The sequence below is a fragment of the Ambystoma mexicanum genome, chromosome 4q (genome assembly GCF_040938575.1).
Source record: "Ambystoma mexicanum isolate Mex_15411 chromosome 4q, UKY_AmexF1_1, whole genome shotgun sequence".
In the NCBI taxonomy this organism is placed as follows: domain Eukaryota; kingdom Metazoa; phylum Chordata; class Amphibia; order Caudata; family Ambystomatidae; genus Ambystoma; species Ambystoma mexicanum.
Window position 1 is genome coordinate 415831326 of NC_090928.1, and position 14366 is coordinate 415845691.

General features: G+C 46.4%; 1 protein-coding gene across 1 annotated transcript in view; it reads left to right on the forward strand.

The window, feature by feature from the left end:
- The window catches only part of COG2 (component of oligomeric golgi complex 2), a 1367578-nt gene that overhangs the window by 246652 nt on the left and 1106560 nt on the right, over positions 1-14366 (forward strand). Inside the window, exon 3 of the mRNA XM_069607998.1 lies at positions 9785-9850. Within this exon, the coding sequence (XP_069464099.1) occupies positions 9785-9850 (66 nt within the window). The remainder of the gene's footprint in view (positions 1-9784; positions 9851-14366) is intronic.

Here is a 14366-nt window from a genome sequence, read left to right on the forward strand (position 1 = left end):
CCTGGACTACTTTACCTGAGACTATTTAAACCGCACCCAAACAGCAGAACATGCTTTGCGTTATTCTGCTGTGGGCAGTGTAACGCTCACCGTGTCCAGTTCTTTGATGCCAGTTTACCTGAAACCAAGGACCTGCAGAGAGAGAAAGAACACTACAAAACTTACCTGCAACAGTATCCTGTCTGCAATCCATCGCCAACTTCAGTTCCACTCACCTGAAGGTACGAACTCCACCATGCGGCACCGCGTGCATCCTGGAATACCATAGCCTGGAAAGAGGAGAAAGAAAGACAGCATTAGTAAGCGTTTCCTCACATTTCCTCCCGAATGCAGAAAGCCACACAATTCTTACCTGGGTAGTCAACTTCTGGTCAGTATCATCGCTGGAACATTACGGCGCTCGGCGAGGAACATCGCAACCTGCAAGGAGAGAAAAGACACAGGTTAGCAATATAAAAGGCGAAACAGTGCCGCGCATCGCGCATTACTCACCGGACAGCATCGCGCACACCGCGCTTTGGCCTACCCGCCCATGCTCATCTTCAAACTGCATGACAACACCAAAATACCTTCCATACCTAAAAGGAAAGAAGCAAGATATTATTATTCAAAGAGGAACATAAGAACTGCATATAAAGACTGTAAAGCAGCAAACCTACGGAGTCGCATCAGGCCTGGATTCCCACAGGGGGGCTTGCACCAGTGAAGTAACTTGGTCGCTGCTCGCCCCCCACATCTTCGCGCCCCTGCCACGAGGAGCAGGACGGAGAATCCACCTTTTACAATCTTAAGGTGAGGAGAGGGCCCAAGGGGGAGGAAGGAGTTGAGGCCAAGGGAGGTGGGAAAGCATAAAGACAAATCTGGTATTGAATCCAGCTCTCCTATATTGCAGACCCATCTTTAACCAGAGGCCTTACCAAGGGACCGGGAGAGGGTTTGAGAGTGCAAATCATCCAACTAGGGCTGGGTGGCGTCCCCGTGGATACCAGGTGAGCGTAACAATAACTGCCCATTAGGAGAGGTCCTAAGGGGGGCTGTCACTTCTTTGTAGACCTTCAAGCATTTAACTAAGCAAAGCTTGGGCTGGTCTCTAAAAGCGGGGTAAGAAATCACCCTAGAGTTGCACTTCATCCTTCTGTGTATGTGGAACACGATACTATCTGGAGAAAAGATTCTGCCCGCTAAGTCGCGAGCTCTGATGTCAGAGACCCTCCTGCAAGAGACCAGGCAGAGCAGCATAGTAGGTTTGCCAGACAGGGCAGTACGGGATAACTCCTCATAATGCGGCCATGACTTAAAAAGATTCAGCACCTTGTTGACGTCCCAAAGCTTATCATAGCGGGACGGAGGTGGGACTGTAAGTCTGATACCCTTGAGTAATCTGCAAACAAGATGTTCTCCTGCTGGGATCCCATCAACGAGGTCATATCCGGCAGAAATGGCTGAACGATAGGCTTTCACCGTCCTGTAGGCGAGGCGTCTCCACTAAAGAAGCCAGGAAATGTAGGATATCCTGTATAGGTGCTGAAACCGGATGTAATCCTTTCCTTCGGCACCCGGTACTCCAAGAGTTGGAATACCTATTAAGGGTATCAGGGGCCCAGCTTTCCTCGATGAGGCTGACCGCCATGCGTGACATGCCGGGAACTCTCTTCACCTGATATCCTCCAGCACGCTAAAATCAGTGATCCGCTGAGGTGAAGGGGGTGACATTGCCCTGACGGATCCAGAAGGAGATCTGGAAACTGGGGTAGAAGGATTGGAAAATCCAAAGAAAGTTCCAGAAGAACTGGATACCAGGTCCGAGAGATCCAGATTGGGGCTATGTGGACCAAATCTGTATGCTCCTGACAGGCCTTCGCCATGGTCCTCGCTATCATGGTGAATGGAGGAAAGGCATGATGAATTCCCAGGGTCCATTGCTGCAGAAATGCGTCTGTCGCAGCTGCTGCCGGGTCCGGCCTCCAGCTGTAAAGCACTGGTAGTTGGGTGTTGAGTCTGGATGCAAAGAGGTCTCTGGACATAGGAACCCAGACTCTTTGGAGGTGGAGAAAGACTTCTCTGTTGAGCCTCCAGTCGTTGTAATCTGTGGAATGCCGGGAGTACCAGTCAGCTACCACGTTTGTGAGGCCAGGGAGATACTCCGCTGTGACTGAAATCCGATGCTCAACAGAAATGCCAAAAGTCCTTGGCTAGTTCTGCGAGAGGCCTCGATCTGTTGCCACCAAGATGATTGATGTACCTTACTGCTGAAATGTTGTACATTTTCAGCAAGATACAACTCGCTCTGCCTCTGGCGAAAGAGTGCCCGCAAAGGAGCCTGTGAGGAGCTCCAGGCAATTGATATGCATCTCCAGCTCCTGAGGAGACCAAGTTCCACTCGTGGTGACAGAGCCGCATCTCGCTCCCCAACCGGAGCGACTGCCATCTGACCCGATGACGATATCTGGGGTGGATCCGAAGATGGCTCTGCCTTTCCAGGCTTCCATGTGCGTGAGCCACCAATTGAACTCTATTCTCGCCTGAGGTGAAAGTATCAGGCTTTGAGAGTAAGAAAGGCTGCGCCTTAAGTGTTGACCTTTCAGCCTCTGTAATTCTCGGTAGTGAAGGGGACCGGGAAATATCGGCTGGATGGAGGAGGATAGCAAACCTATTACTCTTGCTAGCACCCGAAGAGAAATGAGGCTCAACTGTAGGAGTCTGCGAATCTCCCGTCTGGTGGAGTGTATTTTGGCCGCTGGGAGGCAGAGTTGGGAATTCTGAGTATCCACCACGAACCCCAGAAATTCCTGGTTCCTGGATGGACAAAGAATTGACTTTTCCCAGTTTATGAGAAAGCCGAGGCTGTGCAGTAAATCTATGGCTAGCCCGGTCTGCTGTTGTACCAGTTCCTGAGATTGAGCCATGAAGATGATGTCATCCAGATAAATTATAAGCCGAATGCCCTTTTCCCTTAGATGAGATACTACGGGCCTTAGAAGCTTGGTAAAAGCCCAAGAAGCTGAGGAGAGCCCGAAAGGTAGACTCGTGAACTCCCAGTCTCGTCGTCCCCATGAGAATCTCAGATAACTTACATGTGCCTAATGAATGGGCACTGCGAGGTAAGCATCCTTCAGGTCTCTGCACATAAGCCAATCGTTTGGTCTCAAGATGTCCCTGAGCATGTGGATTCCTTTCATCTTGAAATGGCGGTAGACGGTAAACTTGTTGAGAGCTCTTAGATTTATTACTGGCCACACTTTCTGCTTTCTGCCTACCAGAAATATGGGGCAGAAGAAACCTCCTTGACTTGCGCAGGGGCGAATCGCTTGCTTTTGGTATAAGCTGTGTATCTCGTTGTCTAACGCTATCTGATCTATCTCGGACATCACTATAGGGGCCGGGTGAGATGCTTGAACGGGTTGCGTGAAAAACTCTAGGCGCAGACCGCACACTGCGTCCCTGACCCAGGCATCTCCTGATAAGGTATCCCAAGCTCTCGCAAAGATAGCTAGCCTTCCCCCCCATAGGCGCTTGTGGCGCTGGTGCTGTTATGAGTACACTGACCTTGGGGGTTGTTGCTGGCCTGGATATTTAGCAGCTCTTCTACAGGGACGCCCTCTTCCACGTTCTCTTGAACGAAAGAAGGCATCAGTGCATTCCTGCCAGGCATTGTGCTGGTGCCTGGAGTGTTGAGGTCTTCTATCAAAAAAATAACGGCCGGAGGAGCCACCTCAACCTCGTCCGGCCCTGGAGAACTTTTTTGAGGTGAAGACTCCCTTGATGGAGGCCTGAGCTTTGTCCAGTGCGTTGAAGGTACCGACAAATTTGGACATTTCCTTCATGAAAGGATCCCCAAAAAGTAAGCCCTGGGCAGCAGCACCTGACTCTTTGTCCGCTAATTCATTCAAGTTGGTGTCGATTTTATACAGGATGCCTTTACGAGGCTGTTGATATAGCACAACTGGCATTTCCTAGTAAGCAGATGGCCCGCTGGGCCCAACCCGAGATTTTGGGTTGGCTGTGTCGATGACTGCTCCCTGCCAGGTCTAAGATCTTTGCCAGTGGACCAATGACGTCCAGGACCTTGTCCTGACAGGACTTCCAGGCGCGGTTGATGCGTTTTCTAGGATCCTTCACATTTTTGCCCAAAAATGTAATCATTTTAGAGTTTAGCTCCAGTGTTAGAGCCACCTTGTCTGGTATTTCTGGACGGGGCATTCGGCCCGGAGTCTGGCTCTGACGTCTTTATCGAGGGGCTTGCGCAGTCTTGTAAAAATGTATTAAGTTGTCCTAGACGATGGCTCCCAGTCGGTGGATCTGGGATGTACTAGATCTTCGGGAGCGAACATTCCTTTTGAAGGGGACTGTTCCCTGGCTGTCTTCTTGGGGATGGGGGCTGCTGCAATCCCTGAGCTTGAGGGCTTCAAACCCATGATTTCAATGTCCTCCTCAGAGGAGGTGTGAGAGTGATCGGTGTCATACACGCCTCTGTTCTGGTAGTCTTCCATGCCATGTCTATCTCCCTCTGGGCTTGAGGGTCTAGTACCCCTGTTGTCCTCCTCGGGGTAAGAGGGTCCATCATGGGGAGGGGTTACCTTCCTATTCATAAAGGCTCTTTTTAGCCCGGAGAAGGCCTCCGATACAGCAGCAGTGGCAGGTTCTGGCTGGCTTGGAGGGACAGGGGGGGGTCAGAGAGCTTTTTGCTCTTACGCGCCGGACTACATCCCCCTGTAAGGTGCTTCCTTTTTTGGGTCCTTTTTCTCCCTGGTGGGGAGGCTTCTTGCATGCGCTCCTCCATAGTGTCCATACGTTGCTGTACACGTAGGAGCATATTTGTTACAGCCTTTTTAATGCTGGTCTCAACAGAAGATCCCAGCACCTTCTGAAGGCTATCTGCCATTGCCACTTCGTCTATATAATAAGTATCTTCCTTGCATTCTGATCAAGCCTGATCTGAATAGGGGGGGAGTACTGTGCTGCCATGTCAATTAAATGCACCTTTATCACTTTTCTTTTCTTTTTTTCTGGGCTTCCTGAACGCCTTCTCTCTAGCCCAGCAGTAAGAGACAGTCCAGCTATAGTGGTTCTTCCAGAGCTGTAAGGATTCTGAGTTCTTACTGATATATATGTATATGTGTATATATATATTTTAAATATTAAAATTGGACATTAGAATATTAAAATTGATGCATGAAGAGGCTCTGGCACTCGCGTTCGCAAGACCGTTAATTCCTAGCGGAAATGTGCATGCGAGCGCCAGAACTCTGAGGAAAGAACCAGGAGGAACAGGAGCTCCCCCTGGTCGTTTGCGGGCGGCGCTTCGAGAAGAGAAAAACTGCGGTGGCTTCCCCGAGCCCTGTGTGAAGTTTCTGTTGGGCCGGGGAAGCGAGCACGCGCAGGGGTCCGCCTCAGCAGACCTTAAATCAGCTGCCTGATTACAGTAAAAAGGCACAAACGCAGAGTTTGCGTATTACAACGTCTCCGACGCCAGCAGGAAGCTGCTCGCGTTGGAGAGAAACAAAGAAAGGGATAAGCTACGGAGCTGTAGCTGAGAGGAGCTGAGAGGAGCAAAGCAGTAACAGACACGCTCGTATACATTCTCATTACGGCAGTAAACACTGAAAGGTATTATTTCAAGGAAAGATATAACATTATATATCAAATAAAGCAAACACTTAGTACATTTCATGTTCAGCACTGTTTATTATCTCTTTCTGTGAGTAGCAAAGAAAGAGGAAGTTACATCATGTTCAGGACTGTTTATGAGGGGATCCTGATACCTATTGGAGGACTAAGGTCACATGTTGGTGACCTCTGGATGAACTTTAGGCTAGTCTTCTGGGAAATGGAGTTTCTTGTTTTCCTCAGAGACTTATGGACATATTACGTGTTTATTGTGTTTTGTTATATATTGTTAGTGCACCTTACTTTATGCATACTATTTATTGTGGTCAGGTGCACAAAATATCTTGCTGCTGAGCTTTCTTTACTTGTTGAAATAAAGAAAGAGAAGCATAATGTGAGCCTCCGGTCTTGACATAGAATACATGTAGAAAATATGTCTTGGGCTAAAGAGATAGATGACCCTGTGACGGCTCACACACCTCTTACTTGTGACCCTGAAGAAATTCCTATGATTATTAGTAAGTTCAAAGCATCTAGACAGCCAGCCCCAGATGGCATAGGCAAATACAGTTATTAAAAGTAATTCTAACTTGTGGTCACTGTTACTGCACAAGCTGAATACACATATTATCGACACAGGCGAGATCCCTAGGAATTGGCACAAGTCGATATTAGTCCAGTACATAAAAAGGGACTGTACACTGACCCGTATAACTTCTGACTACTAGCCATGCTATACTCGAGTGGAACGATTTTCACCATGTTACTACTAACACATTTAAATAAGTGGGCTGAATCGTCAAATTTGATCAACCACCAACAAACTGGCTTTAGAAAGGGTTGTATTACAACCCATAGTATTTGGACTTTACAACTCCTCATGTCATATGCCCTTAGACACACTGACCACCATCTCTACCTTTGCTTTGTTGATTACAATGCTGTGAATGCTGCTTTTGATTGTGTATCACATCCAGTACTGTAGTATAAACTAGAGCAATAGGGGGGTTGATCCACCTTTACTATACTTTATTAATTCACTCTACAGGGAAACCAGTGTAACTGTACGCTTAGCACAGGAAGGAGAACCATCTAAGCCCTTTTTAACCAACACAGGGTGCGTGTTGTCTCCCCTATTATTCAACTTTTACGTTGCAGATTTGAATGAGATGTTGCAGTCCTGTCAACATTTTCCACCCAGGCTCGGCAACAAGCCCATTTCATGGCTCTTGTATGCCGATGATACAGTGCTTATTGACCAGACACCCATAGGCCTGCAGCGCTCAAAAGAATACTCAATCTGTATGTAAAAGTTAACAAGTTAAGAGTATATCACAAAAAAAACAGAATTATGGCAATAGAGAATAAGGCGCGCAGTAAAAAGAACTTTGTATGGTAAATGGGAAAAGAAGCCCTTGAAATAGTAGACATGTACGTCTATTTGGGGGTACCCACTAAGAGCAGGTCCAACCTTGTATTTTACAGGCAAACCACACCCGAAAGACCATTAAGAAATGGCAGGGAATCAAGACTCTTCCACATAAAAGGAGGAGATTTGATAGCTGGACTATTGGAAGTATACAAAAAGGTAGTGATACAAGGAGTTATGGACGGACTAGAAATATTGGCTGAATGCCACATAAGATGTCTGGATAGAGGGTAAAGTGTTGCTGTCCTTACTTGTCCTACCTAATGCAATCCCAGTAGAAGCACTTAGACTGGAACTTGGCCAAAACTCCCTTAAGGTACCCTGGAAAATAGCAAGAGGTACATTTCTAGCGAAAATAATGTGGGCGGCTGGCAACATCCAATCGTTGTTGGGTCTAGCAGTTGTGCAAGAAAGTGTCAAACCTGGAAACTGTGCATATAGAGATCTGCATACAGAAGGGGAACACCTGGATGACATAGGCCTGTCCATACCATGTGAGGATGAAGCTGACTCTTTCTTTACTAAATTGAAGGAGAAATCGTGGGTCTGGGATGGCTCACAAACACTAACTAGATAAGCAGGGGAAAAGAGATATTTCCAGTATACTATGCAAGGCTTGATAGTCAATCAGCTTGCCAGCTACCTTGTAAAGATATGCAGCTCACATATAAGTCGTTTTATTCTCTATCTGCGTTTCAACATCTTACCAGTTTGAGCACTCTCAGTGCCGCATTGGTGGAGATTTTATTGAGACGACCAGGCATGTTCTAACTAGTTGCCAGAGGTTGACCGAATTATACTTGTTAGGTTACAGCAAATTTCGGAGTTCCCCCTTGGTTCTTGGCTCGGATCAGTTGTGTGCAGCAATATACTCTGCCGAGTCATTCGTCCTAACAGCAGCGGGGTATCATATTTGGAAAAGAGTATTGTTTGTTTGTTTATTGATTTTGTATGGCGCGCCAAACCCAAAGGTAACTGGGCGCTACAGAGAACACGAAAACATGATTACTTAAAAGCTTAGCTACAAGGCATGATATACATGTGATGCATTACATTAAGTATTGAAGCTGTTAATTGAAGAAGATATAAGTTAGACGTCTGAAGGGTTATACTCACTAGTGCTCATTAAAGACCAGGAAGACAGTACAGTTAGAAGATTGAATATGTTAAAATGTGGTATTTATAGTATTTGTTTTGATATGATATGGGTTTTGTACAAGTGTAAGTAATTTTAGAATGGTTCTGCTGTTGGAACATTTGTAATAATCATTTGTTGTTTCTTTTATGTTATGTGCAAAACAAATGTATATGATGTGTAGTGCAAAAGGCTTACAAGGTTTAGCCATGAAACACTTACATTTTGGAAAAAAGGTTGTACTGATGTTGTGGAGGCGGCAGTTTTTAAAAATTGTATGTTAGAATGTGTGGTTCCCTTTTCCCTTCCCCCGGGCTCACTGTATATTGGGTTTATAGTGATTGCATTGAATGCCTTAGCATCTAAAAAAAAAGCAATAAAAAAAGCATAAAATGCATTTTTTTTAAATGGTGGGGTCCCCCAACCGCTGTTCTTTTCCCCTTAAAACCCATTATAATTAAAATAAAACCTTAGCTTTGAAAAAAATGCATTTGTTGCTTTATTTTTCAATGCATTTTTTTCGATGTTTTGGCATTCAATGCTTTTTATTCGATGCAGTGACTGGATACCGTATATTATATGCGTATCTGCGATAGTGGATCCACATCAAAGTTGAGAGATGAGGAGAGTCCTCAAACGTTTACTGTGCTTGTTATATACTGTGTATTTTAGTTCAATTATGTGCTCAAGTACGTATTTCATCTGATTGAGATACGTGTGTAACATAATAAATGTATATATTTTCCAGTTTTTAGTGTGGTGTATTTTTCTAGGGATAAGTGTGTGGGCTAATTGTACCTTTGTGTCAGCCTGCTAGCCCTTGCTGAGAGTTAAGCCTGATAACTCTGCCACTCTACTTACCAGTGAGAGTTGTGGCCTTTTTTTCTGTCTGAGTGTTTTTGCCAGGGTGCTTTGGGTGGTTGTACAGTCCTCAACAGAGGGTTGTCCTGAAACTACCGTAAGTGTGGCTGTCCATAACAAATGATAACTCTTTTTTCACTACATCTTTCCAGCATTGTCATTTGCATCTGACATCCTGTGGCTGTTATGCCCTGAGGTTCAAAACACTCAAATATTTTATTTACTTTCGAAGGCCATTGTGGAAGAAGCCATGAAAGCCAGGTTTTAAAAAGCAATTAACACTGCGATGATGCGCTGCATGGTTGAGCACCCTTTAAGGTGAACTTCTTTTCCTGGCCATTTTCTCCCTGCTGAAGCTCCCGACCTCCAATTTTACTCATTTTCATCATTGAGGATGCTCGCACTTTATTGTGGTTAGTGATGTTTCTCAATCAGTATCTACTAATTTCCCCAAGTTCTAGACCATAGAACACATACTATTTCTGGGGATCAAGAAAAAGAAAAATGATTTCAGTAGAAACATCTTTTCTCAGAGCTGCAGCATGCATTGGAAATTACTATAATAGCGATAGGTGCTCCTATTTACAAAAAGTGCAATTAATATACAGCACTCAAAAACACGTTTCCTAAACATATGTTTGTAAATTATTCATGTATTGGATTTAAAATGACTGTTTCTGATCATTATAACAAATTATTTTGCACTTGGGCTTTTGTTTTCTATGATTTCTATTTTGTGTTTTTGTCTTTAGGTTGGCATGGACAAAGCCCTCAGTCAGCTTTCTGTGCCTTTGGGACAGTTACGCGAAGAGGTCATGGTAAGATTCCATCCAATTGTGTTTGTTTGTTTATTATTTTTAGGGCGCCCAAAACCCTTAGTTAGCTGGGCGTTCAGCATATCAAGATTACTTAGAGCATGGTTACAGTTTACAGGTTACAATTAGTTTAGTTACTTACATATTATACAGTATATACATTATGTACAGTATATACATTATGTGTAAGATGTTTTCTTTAGGAAAGTTTTTTCCTTTGTGAAAAAGGTGTGGCAATGGAGGAATGCTGCTGATTATATATTTTTTTTAAATTTATTTGTTCTTGATTCTATTATATCAATAACAGAACCTTTACGAAAAGCACAATGTCATAAAACCATTATATTATACACTTATCAGAAAAAGGGGACAAGAACAACATTCAGTATACAACGTTCAATAAAACTTGGTAATAAAAAACCTTTTTTTTTTATACAACTAGGTTCAAAAGTCCAGTAGATGTAGGTCATAGCAGTTGGTAATTCCTGTACTCGTACATTGTATCCAATAAAACAAAATTATACATAAGTTCTTACATAAATGAAGATCTGTTGGGCGAAAATTCATAGAGTGCCTCATAGAACATACTCAGCTAACTCGTGATTAAGTAGCAATTATTAATTCACAGATTAGGTAATTCACAGAAAGAAAGCAAATATCCAAATTTCTTTAGTCAGTGTTGGTAACATTGGTAATAGCATAAGTAGTTAATTCCTTTTCTATGAATTTACAAAGCCTCACTAAGGCGTAGATCAAAGGTTTGTGCGTGCCTTGCATCATTCTAACCCATAGGAATGTTAGACAGTCGATATATTGGACATTCACAAATTCCATGAGTAGAACCGTACGTATTTGGTTAAAATGAGGGCAGTATAGAATTAGATGCTTGAGAGATTCCATGGGTCCAGTGCAAGAGGGAAAACTACATTTGTTTCTATCCACTAGCAAGTTGTTCTTGTCCCAATTTGAAATCCTATCTTTGGTATAAAACAGATTAAATTTAAATAGGAGGTAAGCTTGTCGCGTGTGATTACAGGGAAATAGAATTATATGCTCATATCTTGGTAATCTAATTTGTAAATAGGTAGTATTCCTTATACAGTTTATATTTACCAATTTGTTCGATCGTAGAGCGCCAATCAAGTTCGAATAACTTTTTTTTTAGCATGAGCAGGTCTGATATGAACATCGTCCACAGTTATAGTGTGTATTTTGGTCTGTTATACAGCTAGGGGAATCGTAGGCTTAGTTTCCATGTTTTTCTCATATCAATGAATAGTGAATTTGGCAGAGGATCAATAATTTTTGCATAATTCGTGAGGAGGCGCCATTTCCAACGAGTGGATAGTGCTATCAGACCTAGCTCATGTCTAAGGACCGCATTAAGCAGAGACATTGGAAGACACATAGCAGTTTTCAGAGAAGTACCTTGCAGTTGGTCTAGGATCGGACCCATTTCACATAAGCAGATATCTAAAGCATATAGAATCACAGTTTCTATTTTTAGCGTTAAGAACTCGATTACTGGAGTTAGTGAGAACTTACAGTATTTTGCGTGGATAAGTTTTAGCTGAGATGTTAGCGGTCTGATCTTATTTTTTAGTATATTAGACCATATTCTGATGGGATTCTTTTCGGAAAGATGATATCCTAGATAGATCGTCTCTGTGATGGAGGGAATAGTAGTATCCATGATCTTCCATTGAAAATTGCCAGCTTTGTTTTGATGCCCAAATTTCATAACTGCAGTTTTAGCCGGGTTGGGTGTTAAATTATGGGCAATCGCGAACTGTTCGAATAGACCTTATTTAAGTTGCAAACCTGCAAGAGTAGGATCGAATAGAATGATGTCATCTGCAAAAGCGATCCATTTTATTTTCAGTAGACCAATATTTACAGAAAACAAATTACGGGGGGATTGGGTCCTCCGACGTATTCCATATCAATGACGGGTAATGTCCACAGCTGTGCTGCTTCGGAAAATCTTTGGCTCCTGCGTCGATGACGTCAATGCGCCGTCCCCGAGGACCTCCTCCGACGGCCGACGTCACCCGATGTGATAAGTAGGACGCACGACGCCCATAGCCTCAGTTCCGTTTTTTCCGCGAACGTGTTCGCTTCGTGAATCTCGGTACGCCTCGACTTGTTGGAGTTTGCTGTCTTCAATTCTCGGTTCGTTGAACCTGTTCGGTTTGTTGTGTAGACCTGTTCGTGACGATGTCTTCTTCGTCTTCAACCCCGCGTCCGGGCTTCAAGAAATGCGGGGACTGTGGGTCCAAGATGTCGGTCACAGACTCGCACGACGCCTGCCTCTGGTGCCTGGGGGAGGCCCACGATCGGTCACAGACTCGCACGACGCCTGCCTCTGGTGCCTGGGGGAGGCCCACGATACGGACGACTGTGTCGACTGCCAGTCGCTCACGGCAAAGGGCTTGCGGGAACGCAAGAAGAAGCTGTCGGTAGCCCGGGTGTCTAAGCCCCGGAAGTCGAGGTATGCGGGGCTTTCGACGGATGACTCGAGGGGCGACTCTCCGCATCATCATCGGAAATCCAGTGGGTCTCCTTTCAGGAGTCTGTCTCGCCACTCCTCCGCCTCTTCGAGGCATTCCCGGAAGCCCCAGCATAGGTCGCCTTCCCTGTCCTCTTCCGAGGACTCCGCCCGTCGGCTGTTCGCTTATCCCTCCATGCAAGCGACACCGGAGGAATGGGCTTCCTTCGGGAAGCAGATGCTAGCGATTCTTGAATCACAGGGCACCGGTCCGTCCGCGCCGCCGAGTGGGGTCGGTCGGCACCGGTCGAGAGACACCCCTCGTACGCCTTTGGACTCGAGTGGTCGGCACGGCTCGCGGGAGAGGTCCCACTCGGACAAGGGTAGCCGTTCTCGCCATGCCCGTTCCAGGTCCCGGTCCTCGACGCGCTCAAGACCGTGTGATCCTGTGCCGTCTTCGAAGAAGACGTCGACGCCTGTGGCGCCGAGGTCATCTATGATTTCTCTCGAGACTCTGCCTCCGAGGGGGTCGTCGACGCCGTCGGGGCCTAGGTCGTTGAGAGACACGCTCGATGCTGGCGGCTCTGCAGCTGGCGTCGACGCTGATTCGCTCGATGTCGACGCCTTTTCTGTCGACGCCGGCGCCGATTCGTTCGGCGCCCTCGATGCCTTTCGAGGCGGTGGTGTCGGAGGGACCCCGTGGCGCGGGGTTTGCCCCTAGAAAGGCTCTGGCTAAGGTCAGGCACTCCTTTGGTCCCCAGAGGTCTTCCTCTGCCCGCCTGGAGTACATTTCAGAGGGTGATGAAGGCTCTGATGGCGGCCTTGTTACGGTTCCAGATGAACTTATCTCAGGCCATAGCCAGTTTGATGACCTGCGGCAGTCGCTGCATGATGCCAGTGTACTGGACACCTCTCCGGAGGTGGAGTTTTGTAGGCCGGAGCCTGGCACTCATGCCGATTCTTCATATTGGTGCCTTATGTCTCGGGTCACCGAGTACTTGGGTTGGTCAGCTCCTCCAGGGGAGTTCGTTCAGGATGATATCACGGACATCCTTGATCTCGGTCCCCCCACTTACCCGGTTTTGCCTTTTCATATGGCTCTGCAGAGAAGGGTGGCGGCTTGGACTGCTCCGGAGAGTCTCCCGGCAGTGGGCAAGTCTTTGTCGTGAAAATACCGTCCAGCCAGTAGCGACCCCTGCTACTTGTCTAGGCACCACACTCTGGAGAGTTGGGTGGTGCAGGCGGCTGCGGCTCCGGCAAAGCAGGCGTCGTATCCTACCATCCCTCCGGATAGGGACGACAAACGTTTTGACGGCTGGTCGAAGAAAGTGTTTTCTTCAGGGGGGTATGGCGCTTCAGGCGGCCAACTCCATATGTGCCTTGTCTCGTTTCACACACACTCTGTGGAACTGTGTTACATTAGCGACTGAACATATTCCCGAAGGGAACGAACGGGATGGTTTCCTTGCTATGGTTCAGGATGGCAAGGATGCCATGTGTGAGGCCGTTCAGTCGGGTTTGGACTTGGCAGATTGTGTCAGCCGGTCCATGGCAGCGTGCACCGTAATGCGCAGGTTTGCGTGGTTGCGGAAGTCTGGGTTCGCTCCTGATGTGCAGTCCCGGCTCCTCAACATGCCCTTTGACGGTGAACACCTTTTTGGCAGCAAGGCTGATGAGAGCCTTGAGAGGTTGCAGACCTCCAAAGCTACAGCAAAGTCGTTGGGTGCTGCAGTTCGCCAACCTCCGCCTTTTCGTCCTAGGGGACAGCAATGGAGGGGAGGTTCCTTTCGCTATTACTCGTCCTTCAGTAAAGCGAGGGGAGCTAGTAGTCAAAGAGGCCATCGTAAGAGTGCCAGAGGTGGAATCAAAGGTACTCGAGGTGCCAAGGCCGCTCGGGCAGCTGTCTCTTTGCCCTCAGGCAACGCCGCAGCCGCTACCACTCAGTCATGAGGCCAGGTCCCATGGTGCGCCGGTTGGGGGAAGGCTGGCGCAGCATCTTATAGAGTGGCAAGCCATTACTTCGGATGTGTG